The sequence below is a fragment of the Phalaenopsis equestris genome, unplaced genomic scaffold (genome assembly GCF_001263595.1).
Source record: "Phalaenopsis equestris unplaced genomic scaffold, ASM126359v1 Scaffold232797, whole genome shotgun sequence".
NCBI classification, from domain to species: Eukaryota; Viridiplantae; Streptophyta; class Magnoliopsida; order Asparagales; family Orchidaceae; genus Phalaenopsis; species Phalaenopsis equestris.
The window spans coordinates 183,788-204,510 of record NW_018250758.1 but is presented as its reverse complement, the minus strand read 5'-3'; the positions used below and the strand labels follow the sequence as shown (position 1 = coordinate 204,510).

Sequence of the window (20,723 nt, the reverse complement as noted above, 5' to 3'; positions counted from 1 at the left end):
AGAAACTCCCAAATGTTCTAAATATTTTCATACTTCAATTGGGATATTATCAGGTACTACAAGCTTTCCACCCTTGGTTTTCTTTAAAGCCTCAATTTCTTTTTTACTAATGTAGTGTAATTGTGATAAGAAAGTTTAAAATGTATTTAATTATTTTATTATTGATTGAATTTGAAGCAATCTTAGGTATGAATTGACTATCAAACTATTTCTTTACTATAAATTATAAAAAGGTAGTCAAATGTCTTAAGAGGCAAAATTCAATCTATCTTAAGAGGCAAAATTCAAGTTTTATGGAGAATAATCGTTGACATCCATGATAATCAATACAACGAAAGCTTTTAAATTATTATCTAGCAACTGTGAAGGTTTTCTTGCCTGAGTAAGACATATTAGAAAGGAGATGAAACAGTTAAACGAGATTTAGTAGTTAAAGAATATCCATTGTTTTTTTATTAATTATGTACCTAGACTATTGTTACGCTTTTGTCTAACCTAAGGACAATTTTGTCTTGTATTAACCCAAGGGCAATTTAGTCCATCATTCTTTATTAATATTTAGTATAAATAGGACTAATATGCTTAGGGTTGGGATTGTGCATGAGGATATGGTATCTTATAGTTAAGGTTTTGGAGATATTTCCTACTATTGAAATTGTAAAACTAGGGAGGGAACGCCTACCTCTCAATATGTAGGTGTTTATCCTTTTTATGTTGAGTTGTTTTGCGTTATTGAAAAAAGTAATTTGTTTCGCCCTAATTTCTATGTAAAAAAATTGTCTCAAAACCTATCAAATGTTATCAGTGCTATTGATTCCTGGAAAATCAATGATGGGTTCGCAGATAGCGACCTACATGTAGTCACAGAACAATCGCGACAGAAAGCTACAATCACGATTTTATCTGAGAAGAACATTATGGGATTGTGGCATGCAAAAAGATTGGAATCACGACACGGGGAAGGATCACGACGTATAGGCGACACTTTCAGTAACCTCACCTCGCAAAATAGTCACGACTGGAGCTAGCTAGGAAGCATCACGGTGTATGAAGACCCGAAACTCACATCCTCCCTACTCGTCCAAGTGATACAAGTGTGATTAGAGCTAATCGGGTGGACGTAGGGTCGGGATCTCAGCGTACAGGCAACGCTTTGAGTGACTCAGCATGCAAAACACTTGCAATTTGAGCTAGTTGGGAAGCATTGCAGCTTGTGACAGACCTAATTGACTTGAGAAGCATGGTTCACTTTGCCCTAGTAGGACCTGAGTGACCAAACCATGCGATTTCAAAGCAAGGGATTACGACTTAAATACCTCGTGAACGGTCAGGATTCGGGCTACCGACAAAAGCATACAATAGAATTTCAACAAAAAATTCTTGAACCATTCAGTGAGTAATAGCAGGCAAAAAAATAGATGCTTTTGAAGAAAAATAAGCAGAAGAGATAAACCATATCAAATATGTAATAAATAAACATTCCTCGTCTATGGAGGGCCAGTTCAAGAGGACATTCACGGCTCTGGAAGAAATGATTAAAAACATCACGAAATTTCACACAGAACCGACCTCGACTGCCACAGGATCGAGAGACATCGTCAAAATCAGACTCTGACAAAAACAAATAGAAAGATTCACGTGACATCAAGGCAACATCACGACTTTAGGTGGATCATGAGTTGCAGTATCGAGCAAAGAAATCAAAAGTAGACTCGAGTGCCAACACTTGAAAGAAATAATACGACATTCGAACGGCTCGAACAAATAAAAACAACAAGGATTGAAGTTGACAGAAATGGAATAGATACATGATATGGAGTTAACAAAGATTCTAGTGATCGATAGGCTAAGGGATAAAATGTTTAGAGATGTAATATTCTCTAAGATTGATTAGAGGTCGGGACACCATCCGATTCAGATGTGGCTGAAGGATGTGCATAAGACGGCATTTTGAATTCATGAGGGAAAACATGTTTTTAACTAAATGGAAAGGATTTTCAAATGACATTTGACCATGAGAAACCTGAAAATTTGATACAATAGTAGTTTTATCCACCTTGAAAAAAATATATCTTTTTGGGGAAAGTATTTTTACATCGGTGCCTAGCCACAAGACAATTTTGTCTTGCATTATTTATTATTGTTTAGTATAAATAAGGCTAATATGGTTAGGGTTAGGATTATGCATGAGATTGGGTCATGTATCCTAGGTTTTGGAGAGATTCCTACCTTCAGAATTATAGGTCTTTATTCTTTATAGATTTTGTTGTTTTGTATTATTGAAAAATGCAATTTGTTTTGCAATAATTTTTGTGTGGAAAAATTGTCTTGAATATCAAATGATATCAAAGCTCTCGAATTTTGTATAATCAATGATAGATTCGCATATTCAGCCACGGGAAACCCGACAAGATAACAACTTATCACAGAACAGTCATGGCAAGATCGCGGCAGGAAGCAACCAGAAGCTACAAACACGATTTTATATGAGAAAAAACTACGACATTGCGGCATGCAAAAGAATCAGGATCGCGACGTGGGGAAAGATCGCTCACCTACCTATCGAATTGTAGGTCATTATTTGTTTTGCACTTTTAAAGAAAGATTTCTATGGGAACATGGATCCTATCAAATGGTATCAAAGCTCTCGATTCGTAGAAAATCAATGACGGGTTTGAAGATTCTAGCCGCGGGAAACACAAAAAGATAGCTACCTACCTGTGGTCACAAATTAGTCGTGGAAGAAACTAAGGGATGCGGCGCACGGAATGATCGAGATCACGACGTGTGGAAGGATCACGGTGTATAGACGATGCTTTACGTAACATGGTTGGAGCAAGTTGAGAGTTATCGTGATGTATTGAGACTCGAAAATCACATCCTCCCACTCCGTCTGAGCAATAAAAACACAATTAGAGCTAACTGGGTGGACATAAGATCGGTATTGTGGCATGGAAAAGGATCATGGCATACAAACAATACTTTCTGTGACCTCAACTTGCTATATAGTTGAAATTGGAGCTAGCTGGTAAGTATCGCGACCCGTGGCAGACCTAATCGAGTCAAGAAGCACGGGACGGAGGCTTGCCCTAGCAGCGATTTGAGTGACCGAACCATACGATTTGAATGCAAGGGATGGAGGCTTAGATGCCTCATCTTACAGTCGTTATTCAGGCCACCAGTGAAGTCGACGATAGGATTTCCATACAAAAGAGTTCCTAAACAATACAAGAAGTAATGGCAGCCAAAAAAGAAAAATGCATTAGAAGAAAATTAGCCAAAAAAGATAAGGCACAACAAATATGAAATAGGCAGACGTTGCTCGTCCGTGGAGGGGCGGTTCGAGAGGAGATAGACAGTCCTAGAATAAATGATAAAGAGGATCATGGGATTTCACACAAAACCACCTCTAGCTGCTGCGAGATCGAGTAGCAGTGTTGGAAACAGACGCCATCAGCAATAACTGGAAGGATTCACGCAACATCACAGGAATGCATTGCTTTAGGTGGATTGGGAGTTGAAGTATCGAGCAAAAATATCAAGATCTGACTTGTGCGACAGCACTTGGAATAAATAACATGAAATTCAGACGACTTGATCAAATAGAAAGAAGCAAGATTGAAGTTGACAGAGATGGAATAGATACATGATAGGGAGTTGACAGAGATTTTGGTGATCGACAAGCCACGAGATGAGCTATTTGGGAAATGATATCTTTAAGATTGACTGGAAGTAACGACACCATCTGATTCAAATGCAGTTGAAGGATGTGCACAAGAAGACATTTCAAATTCATGAGGGTCAATACGAATTTTTTACTAAATGAAAATGATTGTCAGATGACGAGGAGCTGTGAAAACCATACGAATTGACTAAGAAATAATTGTTCCCACTTGGAGAATAATATATATTTTTTTGGATAGGAGCATGGTTACATCGACGCCAAACCGAAGGGAAAGTGCCTTGCATTAGAATAAGGGCAATTTAGATGTTTCTTTTTTATTATTGCTTAGTATAAATAAGACTGATATGCTTAGTGTTAGGATTACGCATGAGATTGGGTCATATATCTTAGGGTTAGGGCATTAGAGAGATTTCATACCTCTCGAATTATAGGACTTGGGAGAGACCACCTACCTCTTAAATTGTATTTATTTATCCTTTATATGTTGTGTTCTTTTGTGTTATTGAAGAAAGCAATTTGTTTTGCTCTAATTTTTGTGTCAAAAAATCGTCTTAGATCCTATCAGCTGCCAACAGAGAGATAGATTTCACCATTGAATTACATTCAAATTCAGAGATAGTATCGTATCAAATGAGAGTTACCGAATTACACAAATTGAAGATTGAATTGCAGTCAGAGCTAATACATTACTTTTGAGAGCTAATACATTACTTTTGAGAGCTCCAGTATTAGTTGCAAGGAGAAAAAAATAATAATTTCAAGATGTGTACTGACTACATTGAATGGAATAAACATATTATTAAAAAATGTATCCACTGTTGAGAATTAATGATCTTTTTATTAATAAGAAGGGACGTCCATATTTTTGAAAATTATTCTACCATCAGCCGTCATTAGATGAAAGTTCAAAAAGAAGACATAACAAAGATAACATTCAGAATTTTATAGGTATATTATAAATTTATGATAATATTATTTAGATTGATAAATGCTCCAGAAGATTTTATGGATATAATGAACAAAACCATTCTGCAGCTTTTTGGATATATTTATGATATTATTCATTAAAAGTATTATGATTTATTCAAAAAATGTAAACAACCTTTCATACAATATACATATATTATTTTATAAGTTTTTTTAAAAAATAAGCTATATGCAAAACTATTTAAATGTGAATTTTAACTAAGAAGCGTAATATTTTTTTAGCATGTGATCAGTGAAGAGGTTATATTAGTAAATTAGAAAAAAAAATAAAGGTAATTGAAGAATGGCCAATGCCAATTATAATTACAATAGAGGAGTTTTAGAAGCCTTATTGGTTATTATAAGAGATTTGTTGAAACTTGAAGAATTTTCAAAACTTATTATGTTGTTATCAAGGTTAACTAAAAAAGACAATAAAATTTGTATGCATAGATCATTGTGATGAGGTACTCTAGAAACTTAAAGCAAACTTAATGACTGCTCCAATTTAGACTATTTTCTAAGAACTAGATGTATTTCAAATTTAAAGAGATGCATCATTAAGGGGATTATGATGTGTCATTATGCACATGTAAAATGTCATTGTTTATGCGTCCGAGCAATTAAAGAATCATGAGAGAAATTACCCCAAAAATGTATAGAGTTGACAAAAGCTGTTGTTGCACTAAAAAGTCAGATGCAAGGCTTTTATTGATCACTAGAGTTTAAAATAAAAATTTAAGCAAAAAGAATTGAATCTAAGACAGAGAAGATGACTCGAATGTATAAAGGATTGTGATTTTGATATGCAGTATCATTTAGAAAAGATCAATGTTGTTGAAGAGTTGAGTAAAGAACATTTTATAAATTAGTAAACAGAAAAAGATATAAAGTTAAAGTTTAAATAGTAAAACAAGGGAAAATTAAATATAAATTTTCAAAGATCGTCAACACGAACATTTACCATGTAATTATATATTCATGTGTTAAAAAAAGAAAGGTGGGGTCTAAAGATTAAGTGATAATGAAATTCTTCAAAGGTTGAGATGGGTAATAACATTTCTACTTGTACTAAATAGAATTAACTCAAGTATAAAAGCATCTATTAAATTAACTAGAATCATAATTGAATATTTAAAATTACTGCATGCATTAAAAATAATTATCGAACATTCAAATTCAATACAATCATCTAAACAGTGTAAGATATTTTTAACAATATCCATGCATTTCATTCACAGCCAAAAATTATATGTATGTTTTAATTAATTGAAATAAAGTAAATAAAAATCAAACAAATTAAATGTACAAGTCAATCACAAGAATTATCCCTTTATGATCTTAGTTGTGAATGCTATTATATTTTTGCATGAAAACGAGAATGAAAAAATTTAGCAAAGAAAGTGAAAATAAATGTACCTTAATTGGAACAAAATTTTAATGGTACACCTGAGATGACTTCTTAAATGAAATATAATTAAATTTTCTATAATAGATTATAATTTTACATATATAAATAATTGAGAGCTTGAATAAAATTAATTTTTAATGATTAATTGTCATTAATTTCATTCTTGTTAAAGCATTTTGCAAAAAAAAAAAAGAATAGTATACAATAAAACAGCATTTATTCACTAAGTTGTATAACTTATTGTTTAACTACTTATTATAGTATAAAGTCTTTTGAGATAAAATGACTGACAAGAGAGAATGCCCACAGAATAAGATGAGCAAATGAAAATAAATATCAGACAGTATTATTTATGTATTTAAGTATCTTTCTTTATAAATATTGTTGCAAATTGGATACCATCATGTGTTTGAATGATGTATGTGAACATTTGTGATTTAGTGGCTCAATACAATTCAAATGATTGTTTTAGTGGATTATTGTAAATATTAGAATGATATGACACTACAGTTTGGCCTTCAATTCCAACCTTAGTAATTTCAAGCTCATAGGCCGAATGACGACATATTAAAGCATTTCTATTTTATTATTATTTGAATATTCAACTTTAAAACTGAAAGTTATATCATCATCATTCATCTAATAAATCTAACATACTTGAACCCATCAAACATAGGTAAGACTTTCTTTAATAATTTCAATTAATAATTATTAATATCACACTCATTAAACTTATAGCATAATACATCTTTGTTCTACTAATCATTGCCCTTCTTGTCGAAATATTTTCACTATAGTTCCAATTTATATCTTATCTCAACAAATGTCCCATACTTGAAACAATTCACATGTAACAGGAAATCATTAAGACAACCCAATTGTAACATCTTTTTAAGCATCTTCAATGACAATACAAGATAACATTGTTCCTACCCTAATCTTACAAAGAAAATTAGGTAAAACACGCATTTCTATGATCATCCGCCGCTACCCTATTCATAGCTATAATTTATACCATCTTAGGAAGAAGTAAAAATGAGTTAAGCATGTCTATGTCGATCTCCATTTAATCCCAACCCTTACTTTACTAGCGACTAAAAGAGAAGGAAAAACAAAAAGTAAGATGAACATAACTGAAAAAGAAATAGCTCGAACAGAATCAGCATCAAATAATGCTCTTAGCAAGAATGAATAAAGTATAACTTAATACTGAATTATTAAATTTTAATCAGATAAGACATACACTCTATCCTTCTATTCTGGCAGTAACGATGTTATTAAATGTATTATACTAGAATGTTAGTTTTAAAGGAAAAATTTCACAAAACAAAAGAATATTATTTAATATGAAAAATCCAACATATGTTTCTTTGATGAATCTTTTTAATAAGAGAAAGGGACAGAGAAACATAAAAATCACAAAATTGTTATAAGTCTGACCCCAAATAATCTGAAGGAGGCTAATGATGATGATAAAGCCAAACTCAACTAGTTATTGGCGATCACCAAGAAATTTACAGGTATTTCTAAGGCACCATAAAAAATACCACAAAAATAAAAGAAAAGACAGCCTGATTCCTGCCATTGAGAATCATACATAGCAAAAAGTAATAAATAGATCATATTGATTGGTGAATGGTTAATGCAAGACATGACAAGCTTAGTTTTAAATGGGGCAAAACATGGCTAATATAACAAGAATTCAACCTGAAGAGCTAGTTCATTCAAAAGCTTGAAAGGAGTATTTGTGGGTAAAAATGTTGGTCTGGTTCAATCCAAGCAAGAAATTAGTTACTAAAAAGCATCAATGACAAAAACGAGCAGTAACACTTATCTTGGACCTAACCTGATTTCCAAGAGCGATCTAAGGACCAACTGCATCACTTAATTTTCTGGTCAAGAATACTAGTTATACAAGGAATGACCTTCTCCTTACAGATTTCAAGGTTCTATGAAAATTCTACCAATTTACGAATTACAAGGGTATTATGAATGATTCTAAACCCTTACATATTTATCAACAATTATCAAGGAAGCAAGCCAATTGAATGCTTGAAAAATCAGGCATGACAAGGTAAAACATTTTCCACAAAAGAAAACATTTTTAATAATACATGTATATTTCTAGTACTCTGATCAGCAAAAACTAGGATGATGGGAAATAGAAACTTAAGAAAGTATTTCATAGCTTAATTTATTCGGATAGTGACAGTAGAATAATACAGCGCCAAATGATGGATTAAAAATGCATAAACTTAGAACAAACATCAGGACTAATAAGCTGAAACAGGACTAAGTACAACCCTAGCCAAGGTGAATTTGTTCCACTCATCTGTACAGTGCGCTTTTTAGAAGACCTGCAGGAAGTGGCTTCCCAGTCCCATATAAAATAAATAAATCCACTTCCTGGTAGTCGGCCATCCAATTCTTGTCAGACACGGTGGGGGAAACGGCACAGCATACCGCTGCACTCATTACAGTGTTGCGGAGCAAAGGAATTATAAAAAACATTGAATTACATATTCGGCATTTCTAATAATATGCAACAGGCTGTGTTCAACTGATCTGCTCCCTGTACTCTGCATTTGGCCAAGCATTAAATATTCTGTTTTCTTATGGTTTTTACTTAGCATGGTATAACGATAAGATTAAATTAGATTCATTATAATAAAAGTTTTAAAGATGATTTTACAAATTAAAATCATCTAGATTAACAGGAAATATGCACATGAGAACATTCTCAAAATAAAACAAGAGAAGAGAAGCTTAGATTGGAAAATTAATCTTTGGTCATGAACATGAACAGGCAAAAATTACTACCTAATATTGAAGAAAGGCTTCTTAATATGCTTTTCCAAAAGCTTTCTAGCATGCTCCTGGACCTAAAGACAAGAAAAGATATACTCCTAATGAACGAAGAAACTAGTGAACTGTTTGATTGCAATAAGAAATTCCTTCATATTACCTTATTTTCCATAGAGCAAAGAGCAAAAGTCCAGCCATAACTTTCATTGATATTGCACTCTTTCCAGAATTAGGAACACCTGTAATCACAGTCAACTCTCCAGGAACAACCTGCCCAATATGGTTAACAATCATATAGTAAGAGAATAAATCATTAACCATGAATAGCCTCCCTATGTTACCGTCAACAAAAAGACTAATACTTCACATGACTTGAAAAACCATCAATGGAGTATATAGGAAACAATTAACCTCATGAGTCCATAGTGTGATTAAGCTTAATTTTGATAGTAACGAACATTGGAGGTATTAAATGATTTATCAAGAAGTAAAAGGCTTGAGAAGTTTCAAGGATAAGGGTGATGAAAAAAACCAAAAAGAAGAATGTTTTTTAAAAATTAAAAAAAAAACAGAAGAATGTTGATTCAGTAAGCATGGGAAAAAGGAGCGTATAAATTGAAGACTCAAATGCTCCAATGAAAATCATACTGTATTGAGTCATGTAGGATGCAGTTTAGATGTAATTTTTTTCACTATTCTTTAAATACAAAATAATTATACTCCATAGCTCATTAGAAAGGCCTTGCATGACAAACCCATTAGAACATTCATGTAGGTTTCTACACCTAGCCCATAAAAGGCTGAATTATACCATAGGCTGCCCTGCCTCCTCCAGTTATGATTCCCGCATACGCGGGATGTCGTACGCGATCCGGCCGGATTGTAGCAGGGTTTTCCCATTCGAAAAGCTTCCACCAACCTTTGTGGGGCATTTTTTTTAATTAGAATGAGAGGTATTCGTACATGGGAGACTATTTATAGGTTGTATTTCTTTTGCTTGAAGACATTTTCTTTATTATGTGTATTTTGGAAATTATATTCTCTTATTTCTGCCTTTAGGAGTTATCATCTTGCTTTTGCATGTAGAGTGTTTGTAGCTTGTTAAGGAACATGTGGTGAATCTTCAACCATGCCTTGTTGAAGCTGGTCTTTCACGGTTCTCTCCGCTATTTTCAGCCCAAATGACCACCGAATGCATATATCCCCATTCAAATGCCGTAGAACTCTCATATTATCATTCCCTTGCTATTCCACAATCACTTGCCCATTAAATTCACCCTATAAATACCTTCTAGAAACATTTTTAGGAACTTGTCTCCCTTGCCCCCGAACAAAAAAATCCACATACTCTTAACAAGAACATTCACCCAAAAAAAAAAAATCCCTACATCACCCACCTAGCCCTAACCCTAAACTACAATCTTTTTTTCAACCAAAATTTTAATTGTTGGTAAAGAAGTCATGATGCCAAGGAGAAACCTTCAACGAGATATTCAAAAACTTATAATGAAAGATATACAAAGAAAAATCTTGCAACTACAATAAAGGTTTGCCATTTTTTAGATGAAATAACACGGATTGTATGATGTGAAGCTTGCTTGTGTCGATCAACTCTCAATTGAGAGCCACAATAATATTTGTGTATGGCTCTGATATCATTTAGTATCAGAATTAGTCGAACCCTAATCCTATCCTTAAGTTCTCTAGTGCCCGCCTTACCACCAAACCGGAAAATTTTCTTTCCTACCCTAAACCACTCATTCCAAAACCAAACCCTAAAATCTCTTTACTGATTTTCAAAATCAGTAATCCCAAATCGTATTTTATACACCTTCAATGTCTCATGCACCATATTTCACCTCCAAAACCTAATTCTTAGTCATGTCACTAATGAGATACAAGCCCGAGCCTACCCAAAAAGAGATACGACGAGAGATATGCCGACTTTAGCAGTGGATTACGAACATTCAAGATAAAATTCAAATGAAGGCTACCCTCGACCGTGATCTGAAAGGTCGAAGTGGGGAATGAGAAAATATGAATATGAAGAGAGAAACACAGTGTCAATTTCTACCAACTTATTACCGCCAAAATTTACATATCCTAGCATCATAAATGGAGAGACCGCATCACCGAGCGACCCCTCTGTCTACTATCCAACAAAAATCAAGCTGAAAGGCTGTCACAACCATGAAGTGTCACAAGTGTCACGGATTCGGACATGTGGAAACATAATACACAACCATGGGAGTGATTTATTTTACTGAATAGGGTGTTGTTAAAACATGGGATAAGAATACCACAGACATTGAAAAAGGTAAGAACATCATCAGGGAATACTAGCTTCCAGTTGAGAAGAAGAACGGCGATCATACAGAAGATGAAGAACTCTGAGAGGATTCTCCACTTGTAGCTAACGAAGAAGAGATGCCACCAAATTTAGTTGGCCCCGAGATAGAGATTCTAGGAAAGGTAATAGTGGCTGCTCTAGAATGTAGTGACTCTGAGGTAATAGGCAACCTAGCAGAGCATAAGATTATGGTGTCTCGAGCAAACATCTTCCAAAAGGTGAGAGGAACATCAACTAAAATCATCATGGATGAATACAAGGATTATGAGTTCGATGAGCCGACATCAGATACAGATCCACAGATAAGCGAGATGCAAATTTTTCAGATGTATAGATCTCCTCATGAGTTGCCCCAACGGAGGGAGGTCCAACATGACAAAATAATTTCATTGTGTGACATGTCGAGAACATTATATGGAGATATTCAGAGATTACTTTCAGGGCAGCAGAGGACGCCTCGTCATATGTCCAGACGGGAGAGATGAACCCCAAATTTGTAATGAACCCAAGGAGCTTGATGGAAACAAAAATTCTACAATGAGATCTAGATCTTATCTGTAAGGAGGAGGTCACTCCTGAGGGGGTGTCAGTCGCAGCTTGCCACAAATTTCATCCCAGAATTGAGTTCTCCTCACATACTTATTAATCAAGTACCGCACGCTAGGCACAAGAAGCTGAAGGAGAAGATTTCAAATGTAAAGGCTCGAGAGTTGCATTGCGAGAACCCACATCTATATGCAGCTTCTGCTCAGAATATGCTAAAAGAGGATGACTACCTATTCTATCAGAATGTGTTGTGAAATGACAATATCGACATGACCGACCAACTAGAGGATTTACCGTCGTACCATATGGATCCAGGAGCTTCGAAAAATGAGATCGAAGCTCCCCCAACCCCAGAAGAATGTCAAGGGGGTTTTCTCCCAAAAGCCAAACTGGTTTGTCCCAAACCGGTTAAGTTGAGATAGTGGGCTGACCCGGCCCCCACTATTCAATAGGCGAGAAATTTCCCCCTTTCTATTTTTGTTTCCCGCCTATTTATTTCCTATTTATATATGTGTCTGTTGTCTAGGTTTTCAATTTACGTTATTTCTTATTTCATATTTTTGAAGACAGCCGCCAGCATCCCAATTTCCCAATGAGGGTTGTTTCTGACAGTTAGAGTGGTGTTTCAGGTGTATCCCTATCCCCAATGGTGATTTATCTTCTCCTACTTCCACTTCCACCTCCCCTCTTCACCGTATGTTGGTTCTCCCTGCACCCCCAAGCATCCAGCCACGAACAGCCCAGAATTTTCCCTTGCAACCAGCTTTTCCTCCGCTTTTATGAACTCCACCGCAGCCAGCTTCTCCCTCCCCTCCACCCTCCCATGAACCCAACCACTGCCTTCCCCCTATTCCCATAACACCCTCCCAGATCTTGTTATTCCTTCACTTGTGAGACCTAGCTACCATTAATCCTTGCCCTCCCATAAAAACCAGTCGCACTCCTTCATATCCATCCAACTGCTAGCGACACTTCCACATTGAGCGCCTGATGCTCCCTCACATCCCACCAACGACCCCCACATGAAACAGTCAAACCCATCTATGTCTGCCACCTGTCCATCCCACAACATCCCCACCTCCCCACAGCCACCTTTACTAGTTGTTCCACCACACCTTCCTTTTCCTTGCTGCAATCTCACAGTTGTCCCTCCCCTCACAGCTGCGCCTGCTGCAACCCACTATCTCCCCCAAACAACCAACAACCAAATGGCAGCCCTTCCCAGATTCCTTTTCCACTACATCCCAATAGCACCCTTTCCACAATTCCTTCCCCACTACAGCCTAACTCCAACACCTCAAGAGCAGCCCTTCACCCTTAGTCATCCCCTTATTTACTGCTTTGCATAGCTATCTATGTAATATCTGAGTTTCAACAATAATATTTGTATATGGTTTGAGTTAACACTGGTATCACAAACTGATCCACGTAGGACTTGAAGATTAAATCCATCAAGTTCATAAATACAGCAAAAGCATTGGTTAAGCCAAAATCATAATTAAGAGTTCAAAATGATCATATATGGTCCCAAAATATTAGTTATATCTTCTTGCTTGACCCTGACTTCATGATATCCCGATCTCAAATCAACTCGAAAAAATACAATAACAACTTTTAACTGATCAAATAAATCATCGATCCTGGGCAAAGAATATTTGTTCTTGATTGTCACCTTATTCAGCTCTCTGTAACCAATACATAGCCGCATCGATCCATATTTCTTCTTGAAAAACAATATTGGAGCACTCCATGGTGAATTGTTTAGCCTGATAAAACCTTTATCTATCAACTCCTATAATTGTCATTTCAATTCTTGTAATTTTATTCATTCTATAAGGAGGCTTGAAATATAAAAACGTCTCTGGTTGGACATTAATGTCATACTCAACTTCTCTTTCTAATGATAGCTCTGACAATTCTTCAGGAAAAACATCAGAGAATTCTACAACATCCTGAATGCTTTTCAATTACTACATTTCTTTGTTTAACACTTCTAATTTGGCCAGAAACACTAATTCACCACTTTGTTAATATTTTTCAACTTTCACTACACTAATCAGAAAAGATAGTGTATTTCGATCACATAGAATATAGAATGACATTTCACCAGGACAATTAAATTTCACACTCCTTTTCCAACATTAAATTGTAGACAAATTCTTTACCAACCAATTCATTCCATTATGACATCAAAAGTCTAAATTGGCATTACAATCGGCTTTGCTTGCAGCCTATTGTCATGAATATTAATGCATACAACACACTATCTATTTGCATAAACAACACTTCCCGAAGGCACCACCACAAACAAGGAGGGAGTAAAATATATAATATCAATACGTAAATTAACAACAGACTCATCAGAAATAAAAAAAATGTGATGCACCTGAGTCGAATAAAACAGTTCTAGGCTGGTCTTAAATCAGAAGCACGCATGCAATCACTTCTTCAGATTTTTTTAATTTCCTAAGGTGTAATTGCAAAAACTCAAGCTTTTAAGTTTCACCCTTTGCATATGTTGACTACTTTCCCAAAAATTGAAGTTTGTCGAACTGCCTGCCTTTCAAATATTTTCTGGCTTGTCTCTATCCTTAAATTGTTAGTGGTCTAATGTCTTTTTTCCTTTCTTGCGGGCACTTTATTTGAATATGCCCTGGTTGACTACATTTATAGCATTTTTCTGAACTAATCAAACACTGCCCAAAATACATTTTTCTTCACTTTTCACAGATTGGATTTTCTAAGGTTGCTTTGGCTTATATTATGATGTAATTGTCTTGCCTTGAAAGTATTCTCCTTTCCCAAAACCCTTTTGCTTGCTTGTCTAATGTTGTCACTGCTAACTGAAAAAGTTTAACTCATTTTCGATTCTTCATGCACTATCAACTAGCACGGAGAATTCAATGATCTCGAATGGTGTCAAAGCTAACAGCAATTGATCTTTAAGAACACGTAGAAATCTGTGATATTTTTCCTTCTGGGTACTGGCATAGAGAGGTGCATGTCTGAAAAGAGAAGTGAATTATGCCTCATATTTCATAACTGATCTAGACCCTTGAGTCAGTTAAAGAATTTGCCTTGTAGCACTAACCTAGCTAGAGGTCAAATAAACCAATCTTCGAAAACTTTAATAAATTCATCCCGCTAAATGTGTGGAAGAGGAGTTAGCTGAAATTTTTTCTCTGTTGCGCCTACTACTATCTTTTTGCCTTGTCATCTAGCATGAAAGTGGCTAATACCACCCTCAAATTTTCCAGACAAATTATACAATTCAGAATTTTCCATATCTTCAATAGTCAATCTTCAGCAATTGTGGAGTCATTGGCACCCTTGAATGCAGATGGTTTCAATATTTGAAATATCTTCAAGTGTCAATCTACTTCTGCCCATTTTAGATCTGAGTCCTCTATTGTTGAAGGATTTTTCGATAGCAGACATATTGTCGACCACTTGTTATATAAATTAAATGATATCCTGTAACTCAACAGTTATTGTTTCCTCGTTTGCACTGTTCTGATTATCACTTATGCCCATAACATTTTCAGATCTTACTTCTTACTCTACACTTGGCTTAAGAGAATGGACCTATATACTTTATGATTCCCCTTCAGACATATTTATCTGTATTAGCAGCAATTATTATTCAAATATAATTAATCATATAATAATTTTATTGTGCACGCATGATACCTTCAAGTCATATGAGTTACCCACCCCAGATTCATTAACCTATAGCTCTCTATAAATCAATTCATATTTAATCTCATTCTTACTTCTTCTAAATTCAACACGCTTCAATCATTCTCTTCATTCATTAACCAGACTCAGACTCTGATACAGTTTTCTATCACACTCCAATTGGCCCCACTCTTACGGGTCGGCTGAGGTGCAATAGAGCCAGACAATTCAGACAAACTAAAATTTCGCCAACACTCATCCTGAGCTACACAATCAAAACCTAGTGAGTGATGAATTAATTTAACTAAATCACCGCAAACATACGTGATACGCTGCATTTTATAATTAATTCATATTTTTATTAAAAAAGTGGAAAATCATATCATCAAAACTTAAAAATTATACAGAGTTGTTAAATCTAACATAAATAAAATACGTACCCAAAAAAATTCACAAGCTCTCAAACTAAAAAAAAAAAATTGTACAAATCACACTTGACTACTCGCCCTAGTGTCTGTTATCCTTTTCTTGAAAGGCAGCGATAAAGAATGAATAACAAGGAGCTCCGCAAAGTAACAAAGGCTAAAATAAGATTTTATATACGGGAAAAAGCATATTTGTTCATATGAAACTGTACACGTCTATACATAAGTCACAGCATACTAGAATCATATAGAACATGAAAAGAAAGAAGAATAGAATTCAAGAATAGAATTCAAAACATGTATAGTCGTAAGCAGATGAAGACTGCAATTGGGTTTAGCAGGGGTGGAGGTGAATCAACTATCCCATGCACATTCTCCTCTCGTGTAGCAGAAAGTGTTGGAAACCTACTTCCATTGAAGAGATGGAAGGTTTCAAATAGGTCGGGTCTAATTTCAAGGGCATCCTTGTTAGCAAATTTCTTTTCTTTATCAGTCCATTCCATTTCAGACATATCATTAATACAAAGAAAGATTAAGGCATAACTAAAGATGGAGAGAGGAACCTTACTCAGTGGAGTCGTCAGAAAAAAATTGGTGGGATTTTTTTATTATAATCATCATAGGTCTCAAAATGTTTCTATATAAATGATCAGATACAACATTCAAATAATAGTATATTATCCTGAAAAATAGAACTATTACTCTAAAATAAATCTAATGACTTGAATGATGAAAGTCTTTATGATTCATGGATCTACAGAACCATGATCTTCCCTCACCTTACGGGTGTAAGATAAAGTTTATTTTATTCTAGGGTCTGGTATCCTTTAAGAGGGCTCTCTCATAGTTAATTACATATCAACAATTACTATTGAGAACACTCTTCTTGCGGGAGGATAGAGTTTGAAGACTTAAATAAAAAGATAGGCTTAGATAAAAGTTGACTTCATTAGAGCTGAGCAACTTAAATTTGTTGAGATAATTTCAATTTTAAAAGTTTATTTTGAAATAAAGTTAAATTTAAGTTGGTTGTTAAATTTTGAAAGGGGTGTTTAAAATTTTAAAAATTAATTTCATAAAAAAATTTCCAAGTTTTGTAAAGTCATTAGATTTATTTTATTTATAATTTAAACTTAGTTTGAGAAATATTAAAGTTCATTTTAAAAGTTCGAAGATTTATTTATCATTGGTTAGAGTTACAAAAAGATTTAATAAATTTGGTTGTTTAGTTTTAAAGTTGATTGTTAAAATTATTTAAGATTTATTGAATTTATGATTGGTTTGAAACTTTTACAAGTTTAGAAAAGCTTGATAAAATTCCTTCAAGTTCATTTCAATCAATTAAAGTTTTTTTTTTTTAAATTCATTAACTTTGTTAAAATTTATTGAAGCTTGCAACATTTATTAAAGTTAATTAAAATTGAAATTTTAATTAAGTCATGTTTATTAAAGTTTAGTTAAGTTAATTAAGATTTATTAAAATTTAATTTATTCTTATTTTTATTCAAAGTAAAGTTAATTGAGTTTTGATTGAACTTGGGTTGAGTTTTAAAATTTTTTCATCCTTAAGATTTGAGCTCAGCAATTGAATGTCAGAGTGATAGTATAGGGTACAATTTTGAGCTGAACTTGATTGAAACTGAGATTGAATTAAATTGGGTTGGAATTGTGTTGGATTGTAATCAATTTGAATTCAATTGATATTGTTCTAAACTACCAACTTCAACATAATTCAATTCAACCACAACCTTGTTCCAAACTATCTTCAAACCAATTCATTCCAAACTAACTTCAAACCCAATCAAACCTGAACCATTTTTTTCTGTTCAATCCTGAACCGAATCCAACCTGTTTAACCCGATCCAGTCAATAAGCTCAATGTACCTGTATTGTGGGCCCTCACTTGTCAGGCCCAAACTCGATGGTTTAACAGATCTAAAATGCAAACCAAAAACATCAAATCTAGACTTAATTGGCTTTAATCAACCCCATAAAACTTAACAAATCTTCGCTAATCCTAATTAATGTCCCACCCACTCAATTTCAAGTAAACTTCAATAAGTTTAATAGACATTAATGAACCTTAATTAATCATAACCTCAAGAAAACAAACTTAATAGATATTTAGCGATCTCTTAATAAATTCAATAAAACTTTTAGCAAATAAATCTTAATAAACTTGAACAAACTTTAATAAATTTTAATAAACATCAACGAACAAACTTTAATAAATCTTTACAAACTCAAATGAACTTTAAATAAATATTACTGAACTCAAAAAAAGCCTTAACAAACTTCAATAAATATTAATTAACTAAAACTTCAATAAACTTAAACAAATCCCAATAATAATAAACCTTAAAAGAACTTTAATAATATTCAAACAAAAGTTCATTTAAATAATAACAAGTCGATGTAAAACAAACCTCGGACCCTAAATCGCGAGATGCGACTTTCCTAGTGTCGCTTCGTTTGCACAGTCCGCCCCTGCACTGTAACAAGGATAGTGAAATCCTTCTACCGAGCAAAACCGAGAAAGGGAGGGGGGAAATGTGGCACTTAAGTTGATCCTAAGCAATTCTTAGCCATTCGATCTCATCTAACTGACGCATGTGTGTGTAAGTGCGGAAGGTTTCAATGGCTATAGTGAGGGAATCAAGAGATTAGGGAAATATTAGGATAAATTAAGGTTTAAATTAAGTTAATTAAGCTCATAGCTTCAAAATTTTATCTCCCCCAATCAGTTAAAATTTCATGCATAATACTGTATATTGAATTGACTGATTTGACATGCAGAATTTTATAAAAAAAATTCGATTGAATTCTGATGGGTGCAAAATTTGAGTGTAACATTTACGCTAGATATCTTACGTTGTTATGGGATATTATGAATATTAATGTTTGTAATTTTGTTTAGTAATTGCAGGTGTGTAAAATTTCATTTTTTATGGGACCCTTTTTTTCTGCTCTATGCTACCTGCTGATTAGCAGCAGAAATTTCAGCCGCTAAATTAGTGAAAATTCAGTAGCTGATTGGTTTAAAATTCAGCTGCTAACTTTTGCGGCTGAATGGGCAGCCATTAATAAAGTTAATGGCTATTTTTTTCTGCCGAAATTATTTAGCGGCAAAATATTCAGACAACAATCAGCTATTCAACTCTAGCGGCTAAATTAATCAATCGTTAACCTACAGCGGCTGACTTAACCAGCCGATAATGCTTTCTGCCAAAGTTTTCCCAGCTGAGATAGATCAACTGCTAATCGGTCGGTAATCTAATTTACTGCTAATCGGTCGGTAATCAGCGTCTTTCCCGTAGTGTTAATCAAGAAATACCATTTTATGACTCATTAATGTTTGGAATACTAACGTACTCAATAAAAAGGAAGTAATATTATGACCCTTGATGCATCACCAAAAAACCATATGCAGCTTCAAATACATAAGAAAAAGGTGCTAAAAAATCAAGGTTTAAAGTTTTAAGTTATAAGTTTCGAGGATGCTAATAATTGGTCCTAAAAATTAACATTTTGATTATAAAAATATAGAAGAACAAAAGAACGATACCGAATGAAAACTTTTTGGCCCAGAATTTTATGAAGTTGTTCAATAGAAGGAAATGATTTTGTTGAATAGAATGTAATTTTTATCTTAACCACCAATCCACAAAGAAGAAAAGAGCACAAAAAAAAAAATTGGGGATCTACATACATGGCACATAATTCTTATGAAATTACACATCTCACACTTAAAATTTAATAATTACACACATAGCAATCAAATCTTTGATATCACAACAAAAATAGCATTATTACCACTTTTTAAAAGTAAATACATAATTTCATGCATAGGTTTAAATCAACAAAATACTATGTATGTAAATAAAAAATTTTAGATGTAAGACATGTAAATACTCAAGAATTGTGTGATACATATGTAAATTTCCCAAAAATGATTAGTTCCTGCAAAGTGATGTACGTCAAAAAGGCTAAAGCAAAATATAATTCCATTTGAATTAGCGCTGTATCAAAAAAAAAAAATAATGAAGCAACAAAGTGTCAGAGGATTTACATTGTATAAATCATTCAATGCTCTCCATCCTGTTGAAACACCCATTTCGAACCCTTGATTACAATTATAATAATCATTGATCTCAGTGAAGAAATTGCTGAAGTTAAATAGACCCCTTATGGGAAACAATTCAGCTGTCTCTATAACTTGCTTCAACGCATTTTTTCCCAAAATGTTCAGCACCTGAACAGAGAAGGTTGAAAAAAATTGTTAGATGCACAGCAATGAAGATTTTGTTTTTATTATAAATGGATTATACGCATTTGAATTATTCCCTTTCAAAATAGCAAATGGGTTATAAGCCAAGTAACTCTGGCAAGCTTTACAAATATCTAGCACAAAGCTTAAAATTTAGCTAGTGAAGTGTCATAGTAGCAAGGCACTTTTTCAGGAGATCTATAGGTCTCAAGCAATGTTCTTCCACGTTCAATAGCATTAGGCAAAGAGTTAACAAATAAGCTCTGCAAGATCTAAAGAGCTGATAATTAAAGAGCGTATTTATATCAACATTTTTAAGCATCAATATCACTTAATCCAAGCTATGTAGGTTCAATATTATAAATTATTATTTTCTATTAATTTTGCTGTGTTCTATGAGGTCTTAAAATTTAAATATATATTGCTTATATATATTAAACTCTGTATGCTATCTTAAGCTCTACAGCCTACTCATCCTAATCCTTCGACACTAATTTTTTCACCCATCTAATCGATGCATTCTCTATCCTATGTTCTATGAGTCTAAAAAGAGGGGTCAAAATACAGTTTTATAAAATATTACATTTAAG

General features: G+C 33.9%; 1 protein-coding gene across 1 annotated transcript in view; it reads right to left on the bottom strand.

The window, feature by feature from the left end:
* LOC110038414 (twinkle homolog protein, chloroplastic/mitochondrial-like) overlaps positions 1-20,723 on the bottom strand; it is a 105,375-nt gene that overhangs the window by 40,360 nt on the left and 44,292 nt on the right. Inside the window, 4 exon segments of the mRNA XM_020743255.1 lie at positions 8,883-8,944; positions 9,028-9,086; positions 9,089-9,137; positions 19,936-20,118. Coding sequence (XP_020598914.1) covers positions 8,883-8,944; positions 9,028-9,086; positions 9,089-9,137; positions 19,936-20,118 — 353 coding nt within the window.